The sequence below is a fragment of the Misgurnus anguillicaudatus genome, chromosome 22 (assembly GCF_027580225.2).
Source record: "Misgurnus anguillicaudatus chromosome 22, ASM2758022v2, whole genome shotgun sequence".
Classification (NCBI taxonomy): Eukaryota; Metazoa; Chordata; class Actinopteri; order Cypriniformes; family Cobitidae; genus Misgurnus; species Misgurnus anguillicaudatus.
The window spans coordinates 38,339,859-38,348,686 of record NC_073358.2 but is presented as its reverse complement, the minus strand read 5'-3'; the positions used below and the strand labels follow the sequence as shown (position 1 = coordinate 38,348,686).

At 41.1% G+C, this 8,828-nt stretch overlaps 1 protein-coding gene across 2 annotated transcripts; it reads left to right on the top strand.

Annotated features, from left to right (window-relative positions):
* Positions 1–757: 757 nt before the first annotated feature.
* ercc6l (excision repair cross-complementation group 6-like) lies at positions 758–8,529 on the top strand. Of its 2 annotated transcripts, none has more exons than XM_055198968.2 (4): positions 758–824; positions 1,063–1,104; positions 3,803–5,555; positions 5,641–8,529. In XM_055198968.2, the coding sequence occupies exons 2-4, from the start codon at positions 1,088–1,090 to the stop codon at positions 7,831–7,833; spliced, it is 3,963 nt and encodes a 1,320-aa protein (XP_055054943.2). In that variant the 5' UTR covers positions 758–824; positions 1,063–1,087; the 3' UTR covers positions 7,834–8,529. The 2 variants fall into 2 exon arrangements, with proteins under 2 accessions (XP_055054943.2, XP_055054942.2); XM_055198967.2 differs by having other exon boundaries at positions 798–930.
* Positions 8,530–8,828: the final 299 nt, after the last annotated feature.

Sequence of the window (8,828 nt, the reverse complement as noted above, 5' to 3'; positions counted from 1 at the left end):
GGTCTTTACCACTGCTGTTTTTTAGTGTGTGTATCAATATAGATAGATAACCTGTATCTATGAAGAATAGATACAATTAGGCCTACTGTAACATATAGTTTTTTTCAGTCACATATGTCCACGACCACGGGGGGTGGAGGGCAAGAAAGCGGCTGTTTAGAGAGGCAGCACAAGCAGGTAAATTACACATACCTTAATGGCAAAAAGTCACTAATTCCTCCTTTCTGGGTTTTCTTCTCTGACGGCATTCTGTAGAAGCATATAGCCCAGACTTGTTTCCTTTAATGCACAACAACTATTTAGTATTAGTAAACAAAAGAAATTAATCACTCATTGCGCTCTCTCGCCCTCCAGCGGGGCGTTCCCCTAAGTGCGTGACGTCACATTTCTTACTGCGGCATGCTGTCTAGTTTAAACAAAACAACCATAACAAAAAAGCCATTGAACATTTTTTGCAGTTCATTCTCTTTAACATCAAAACATCCATTAAGTCGGACATAAGACGCACAACGTCAACACAATGTGGCGCAATTAATCTAAACTGTACTTGTGTATATGGCTAGTGTTGTTTATGGTGCTAACTTAAAAATACAGTTCATTTTGTTTAAACGTCCGAAAAGATATTATCTTAAATAAAATACTGATTCTGATTGCGTAATATGGCGCTAAACGTTATCAAAACAACTTCTATCAGAGGTTTATGTTAGCAAAACTAGTGATTTAACCGCTATCACATTGCGCATGCGCGGACACGCGGCCAGCGATTGGCTGACAGGCGCGCGCGAACAAAACACTCGTTCAAAGCCGCTTCCGCATTCGAGGTGGTAAGACATATGTCGTTTTTTTCTATGAGAGCCTGAAAGAAGTAAACAAAATAAACCGAAATATGGAAATCGACAACGTTAAAGAAATAACAGACAAGTTAGGGGGGTACGTCATTTGTTAATCGCGTCTGTGTTGACGAGAAATTAGAATTTTGCCCCGATGCCAATGCAAACGTGTAACGTTGTTGTTAGCACGCAGGAAAACAGTCGGTTTAATTGTGATTTTATTTTCTTGCAGATCTCTGTCTATAGACACGGGAAAGATGGACAAATATGAAAGGTATAGTACTACGCTATTGATCAAGTGTTTTGTGTATTGTGTAAGTTATGTGCATGTGTGTTTTTTGAAAATGTGATGCTGGTAAGCTCTTTGTAAATAAGGGCAGAACATGTCATGGCATTTGAAGAGTGCCAGCCCTGTTCTGTAATGATTTCTTGGATTTTATATTATACACCACAGTCCTGTTCAAATTACAAGTACAAAGCTAAATGTAAAAAAAGGCCATTCAGTGGGCTAGAAAACATGAATTTTTTTATTATGCTTTATTAAAATATACAAAACAGAAAACATATGATTACTTTGGGTTATCATTTAAGTTTATGGTCACTTGACTGAAATGTTTTTATGATTTTAAAAACGTTTTGATCTAAATGCATGTTGCATTACATTTATGCACTTGGCAGACACTTTTATCAAAAGTGACTTACAGTGCATTGAAGCTTATATGTTTTGTGTGTAGCTTGGATGTATGTGTGTGTGTTCTGTGTTAACCTCTGCACTGACCATTAGAAGCACATGTCTGAATGTTATGTGGACAACTGTGCCAGCCAAGATTTTAACTGTGTTCATCACAAAAAAATATTTTAAAATGTTTTATTAATGGATGACTTTGACCAAGAAAAACTCACAGATGGAAATTCCTTTAGTACTATAATCAACATCCAAAACCTATCAAGCAATATGTTAAAAAAGGTTTAATGGAAATTGAAAATATATATTTATGATATATGAGATGCAATTATATTATATAAAATAGGGTGATTTCAGAGTGATTGAGACACTTTTTGCTGTGTGTGTGTGTGTACCTGATAGGAATACCAGTATTTTTGTGACCTTGTGGGATCATTTTAAGGTCCCCATGAGGAAACAAGCTTATAAATCAAACAGAATGATGTTTCTTGAAAATCTAAGGTAGCAGAAAGTTTTCTGTGATGGTTGGGTTAGGGCAGGGGTGCAAACTTGTCCTTTTTCGGCGAAATTCGCCGTTTTTGATCCAAAATAGGTCATTCTTGTGATTCGTCTAGATCCGATGAGTTTTTGAAAATGAGGGGTGAGAGGCGTCTGCGACAGGGTAGCAGTAAATGAAATTATGACAATCATGTCCAGCTATTGTGGTAATAATATATACATGAACGCTTGTGTCTTTGTCACCTTTTTGGCCCCTGATGAGTTTGCACCCCTGGGTTAGGGTTTGGGGAAGGGAATAGAATATACAGCATGTATGGTATAAAATGCATTACGTCTATGGAATGTCCTCACAAAACATGGAAACGTGTGTGTATGCGTGCGTGTGTGCGTGCGTTTGTTGTGTTATTAACAATATAAATTGATTGAACACACAAAAATAATAATAAAAACAAAGCTTGAGCATTTAAACATTTGATTTTATTGAAAAAGCATTTTTAGTAAAACTAGACAAAAAAACTCTTTATTTCTTAAAGAACAATTCTATAGTGTAGTGAAAATACAAAAATGATTAATTTTAATAGTGTTTTTCCTCTTAAATATCATAAACATAATACACTAGCTGTACCTTCTCCAAATAAATGCAATTAATAAAAAAAATGTAAACTAAGAAAAAAATTAACAAAAAAAAATGTTATTCAAGATATGCTAATTTGCCCACTTCCGGCCTCAGACTGTTAGGCTGGACTATTATCCTTAGGTAGCGTGCACACCAAAGCGCTTTTCAAAGCCTGGCAGTTTTTGTCTGTGCAGAGCGCCGAGAGTTGATAAATGTTCAACTTTGGGTGAAACGCTCAGCTTGTCAATGTCACTTCTCACTCGGGCGTCCAATCACAGTGGAGGATAAGCAGGACAAATACCACAACAACCAACCGGCACATCGTACAACGACTGATAAACAAAGCACAAGTATCATAGCTACTAAAGCACTCTGCTGAAACCTGGCAAGCGCCTACAGTAGGTGTCCAACTGGTGTTTTCAGCTGCGTTCAAACGCTTTGGTGTGCACCCCCCCTTACTCCTATCTCCTTGTGTGTTCAGACGGAATCTAATAATGAAGTTAATGACACCAATGCAGCTTATGGCAGATTGTGACCAATTTGACTAGTGTTACCAGGTTTCATGCCTTTGACAGTCTGTTTGCTCAACTTTTGTACTATTGCTGCGTTCACGCCAAACTAAGCACTTTTAAAACATTGGAATCTTGTATTTACGGTAATTACAATATGGCATGAATGCACCTTATCTGCAAAACAGACAAGTAAGACATACTAAAGCATATTACAAATTTCCAAAATATTTATGCAACACAATATCATTCTGGATTAAATTGTAAGCAAAAACGGTTGCTTTTATATTTTATATTTATCAGTTTATATTTGATAGAGATATTGTGACCCCCAGCAAACAGTATTCCATCTAAATGATAAATTGTCTAGTGCGAGTTTATTTATTTATTTTTATTTGTGTAGTTATCAGGGACATTTCACATTAATAAACATTTCTGTAAATGCACAAGAGAAATAGCCAAAGGCTACATGTCACCATGAAATAAATTTAAGGTTAAAATACATAGAGTTAAAATTTAGACAAATAAATAACATAATCCATAAAACAAACTACCAATAAGAATAATCAAGTAAATTTTAAATGCAAAACAATACAGCCAGCAAACATTAAGATGCAAGTTAACTTTTATACCATTACCAGTTATTGTTGTTATGTTTTTGCAGATACAAGCAAGAGGGGAAAGAGGCTGCACTGGGTGGTAATCTAAATCGTGCACTCGAGCTGTTTCAGAAGGCTTACCAACTGCATCCAAGTGACAAACTAAAAAAACGGGTCCAGGCCATACAGGAGCTAGTACAAAGAGAAGATGAGGAAGAGGAAGAAGAAGAAGAAGATTTTGTGAATGTAAACGGTTGTGGATTGAACCTGTATAAAGGGCTCTATGACAAACTCTATGACCATCAGAAAGAGGGCGTGGCGTTCCTGTACAGCCTTCACAGAGATGGAAGGAAAGGTGGAATCCTGGCAGACGACATGGGCCTTGGCAAGACCATTCAGGTCATCTCATTCTTGTCAGGGATGTACGATGCAGAACTGGCCAATCACACGCTGTTAGTCATGCCAACCTCGCTTATAAAGAACTGGGTGCGCGAGTTTGCCAAGTGGACCCCTGGTATGCGAGTAAAAGAGTTTCACGGTTCCAGCAAAGCTGAGCGTAACAGAAACTTGGAGCGGATCCAGCGCAGAGGTGGAGTCGCTATTACCACCTACCAGATGCTCATCAACAATTACGAGCAACTTGGAACATACGAAAACCGTGAGTTCCGCTGGGACTACGTCATCCTGGACGAGGCACACAAAATCAAAACATCATCCACTAAAACTGCTAAAAGCGCTCACGCTATCCCGGCACGACACCGGGTGCTGCTGACCGGTACTCCGGTTCAGAACAACCTTCGAGAGATGTGGGCGCTGTTTGACTTTGCCTGCCAGGGGTCACTGCTGGGAACCTCCAAAACGTTCAAAACCGAGTATGAGAACCCGATCACACGTGCACGAGAGAAAGATGCCACGCCTGGAGAGAAAGCTCTTGGATTGAGGATCTCTCAAAACTTAATGGACATCATCAAACCCTATTTCCTTAGAAGGACAAAAGCAGATGTTCAGGACAAAAAGGACAAACGTTCCGATGATGGTGACCAGGATAAGGAGGATCAAGAGAACAAATGTCCAAACGCTGATGGAGGCGCAGAAATGCCATCGCTGACACGAAAAAACGACCTCATAGTGTGGACGTACCTGAGCTCAGTTCAGGAAGACATTTATAACCAGTTCCTCTCACTGGACCGAATTAAGGAGCTGCTGATGACTACAAGGTCCCCACTTGCTGAGCTCACAGTGCTAAAAAAGCTCTGCGACCATCCCAGACTCCTCTCTGCTCGAGCTGTAACTCAGCTAGGCCTTGAGCAGGGTTGTGACTCCAACGATCCAGATGATGAAAGCGAGTCTGCAGTGAGTCAGATTGATCGTATTTCAGATGAGACTTTGATTGGCGAGTCAGGAAAGCTGCTGTTTCTGGTGTCTCTAATGGAATGTCTCCGTGAGGAGGGGCATCGTACGCTGATCTTCTCCCAGTCCAGGAAGATGCTGGACATCATGGAGCGTGTCCTGCGCAACAGAGGCTTTCGTTTGCTGCGATTGGATGGCACTGTGACACACCTAGCAGAGAGGGAGAAACGTATAACGCTGTTCCAGACAGACAGACGCTACACCATCTTTCTCCTGACCACTCAGGTGGGTGGGGTCGGCATCACGCTGACAGCAGCTAACCGTGTCGTGATTTTTGACCCGAGCTGGAACCCTGCGACAGATGCCCAAGCCGTGGACCGCGCCTACCGCATTGGCCAAACCGAAAATGTCATCATCTACCGTCTCATCACCTGTGGCACTGTGGAGGAGAAGATTTACCGCAGACAGGTAATAACAGAAACATTTTTAACATGTTGTTGTAATTAACGTGTCATACCTAAATATAACCTCCTCCTTGTGGCTCTATCTACAGGTGTTTAAAGACTCTCTCATACGGCAGACCACCGGCGATAAGAAGAACCCCTTCCGTTACTTCAGCAAGCAAGAGTTGCGAGAACTCTTTACACTCCAGGACACACGCTCGTCATCCACCCAGCAGCAACTTCAGGCCATGCACTCGCATCATCGTCGCTCCGACACCAAACTAGACCACCACATAGCTCAGCTTTACGCTATGGAGATGTTTGGCATCTCCGATCACGACCTTATGTTTACTAAAGAAGCAGCGGCCGATGAAGATGACCCTGAGAACGCAGAGTCACACGAATACATACAAACACGTGTCCAGAAAGCCCAAGAGCTTATGCAGGCAGAATCAGAACTGCACGGACAGCTGATGGACAGCGTTGCCCAGAACACTGAGCCCGCTTGGCTTAGGCAATCAGGGCAGCGTGGCATACAGACGTCTGCCGGTAGAGACCGGCCAGCCCCTCCTCGTCCCAAATACGAGCCGGTCACAGTAGATCTGACTCATTACAGTATAGATGAGCCAGAGTTTGAGGAGGAAGAGGTGCTGGACTCTCAGTCTGGTGAGGAAGTACAGGTTGTAGGTGAAGACGAAGAGGAAGATGTATCTCCTTGGTCAGCTGGAGAAAAGAACTCGTCTGCTATGAAGACAGATGTTACTAATGACAGCCAACCTGTGATCTTGCTAGATGACGAGTATGACAACAATACAGCATCTGAGCACCAAAACTCTGGACATGGCTTGTCAAATCACTCTCACCAGTTTTCCAAGCTCGAAGAAGTTTCGGTAGTGTCTGATCCACTTGATAACGACTCCGAGAAAGACCTTTCTGTAGTGTCTGATCCACATGATACTGAAAAAGACCTTTCTGTAGTGTCTGATCCACATGACACTGAAAAAGACCTTTCTGTAGTGTCTGATCCACATGACACTGAAAAAGACCTTTCTGAAGTGTCTGATCCACATGATACTGAAAAAGACCTTTCTGTAGTGTCTGATCCACATGATACTGAAAAAGACCTTTCTGAAGTGTCTGATCCACATGACAATGAAAAAGACCTTTCTGTAGTGACTGATCCACATGATACTGATAAAGACATTTCTGAAGTGTCTGATCCACTTAACACTGACAAAGCTCAGACTGAAGCTCCCCATTCAATAGTGCTTTCATCACCCCCATCTCCAGTGGATTCTCCTAAAACAGGAGTGGAGTTGCTTCAAGGAAACTTCAACCTGCAGCTTGAGGACAGCGCAGATATGTTTTCAGCTGAGGATGAAGCAGGTAATGAGGAGGAAGAGTCTGTGGCAGATGACAGTCCTGGGTTTCAGCTTCAGATGGATGTCAGTGGAGAACGATTGGGAGAACCAAGCATCCACAACAGCAGAAGAATCAGCCACTATAATGACAGCAATGTCAGCAAGCATCAATCTCCTGTAAGGCAGCATTCTGCTTTGGGCACACCAGCAGATGAATCAATCCTGCATTCTGTTCGGAGAAGAAAAAAGATACAGATCATCTCAGACAGTGAAGAAGAAGAAGATGGGGAAGAGGAGGAATTGGAAAAGCCATGTTTATTTAGCAGCCCCTTGATTGATGGCCACAGCAAGCTGGGCTCCTCCACACCAAAATCCGCTGTGACCGACAGCACGCGACTCAGGCGCAGCTTGAACGCTTCAGTGGCATCGAGAAGGTCTTTCGTTATGTCTGTGTTAGACAACGAGTCCGACGAGGAATCAGCAGAGCGCAGCGAAGGAGAAAACGAGTCCTATCAGATATCTGAAGCCAGTGAAACTCACGCAGATGAATCTTTGATGGAAGAGGAGGAGCCCAGTGGACTGACTCTAAATACAGATGAGTGTGATGAGGAGGAGGAACCTGAAGAGAGCTTGGAGACAACAGAAGAGAATCAGGAAGAATCCACTGCGGATGTTGAACTAGAGTCAAATGAAATGATGGATCAGTGTGCTCCAAAACCAAATGCTCTTTCTGTTGAAACCATCAGCATTGATGCTCCTGCGAAGGCCCCTGAAAATACATACGAGTCTCTGGTGCTTTCCGGGAAACGTTGTTTGGCGGATGGTAGGAAGCAAGAAGCTCTGGATTACTTTTTGAAGGCAATTGACCTAAATATAGGTGATGCTGAGATTCAACTCCTGATTATTCAGTTGTACAGACAACTCAGTCAACCGGGACAATAAAACAAACATGCAATCTTGACATTTTTGTAATGTATAGAAACTTTAATTTTGGTCTTTCTTTCTCCCTCTCTGTGTCGCACTTGTTCACCTGTTGACATGAAAAGAATGGACGCTAGCTAAATGACTAAACCAGTCAAAAGCAAAATATTGTATTTGTTAATACACAGTATTTTTCTCTTTGTTTATTTTCACTTAATTTGTATTCTACTCCGTTGTTTAAGATATTGTTCTATTTGTCAAGTTCAAATCCACAATATATATCGTGGAGAAAAATAAATTGACAAAAAGGTTTCATATTTTGTTTCCTGTATGAATTTTATGCACGGTTAGTATTGAACAGCACAGATGCAAAAGTCGCTAAATGCCACCTCCGTCAAAAATGTGATAATGTTATTGACCGAATGCTCTCAGCACGTATTATAACTTTATCAAATACTTTCGCTTCAAATCTGCTTATTTCTGGCCTCAGGCCATTCAGAAATACCAGTTTGTTGGCAGAATCCATTAAGAGTCTTCATAAAAATGCTAATTTACAACACTTAACAGGGTTTTGCATCTGAGACATGAATGTATGGTATTACCTGTAGAAACTTTATTTTCTATAACTTTATTACAGGTGAGAGCTTTTTTGTGTGAGGCCATCACCTACCAACAAAAATAATTTGTCCCAGTATGATAGTAAACCCTTACAATAAATGTCTATGGGTCAATAGTTGTATGTTCGACTTCAAACATGTCCTTTTGAATTGAGCATTTACAGTTAAAAATAATGTTTTTTGTTGTAAACTCCCCTTCCACCAGGATCTCTTAAACCTAAAATTTAATCCTAATTTCTAATTCTAATTGAATGACTTCTGGACTTCAGTCTCCTCAAAAAAGCTCAAGATGTGTTTCGTGCCAAGAGAGGTAACACTAAATACTGACTGATGCCTGAAGAAGACATTTAGTTCTAAAATTATTAATTTTGTGTATATATTTCCTGTATTTTCTGTTTG

What these genes read in the sequence shown, in the direction of transcription:
- ercc6l (XM_055198967.2), top strand. Translation starts at nt 887, where the DNA reads ATGGAAATCGACAACGTTAAAGAAATAACAGACAAGTTAGGGGG. An exon ending in ATAACAGACAAGTTAGGGGG is followed by an intron (nt 931 to 1,062) that starts GTACGTCATTTG and finishes ATTTTCTTGCAG; the next exon opens with ATCTCTGTCTATAGACACGG. An exon ending in AGAAGATTTACCGCAGACAG is followed by an intron (nt 5,556 to 5,640) that starts GTAATAACAGAA and finishes CTCTATCTACAG; the next exon opens with GTGTTTAAAGACTCTCTCAT.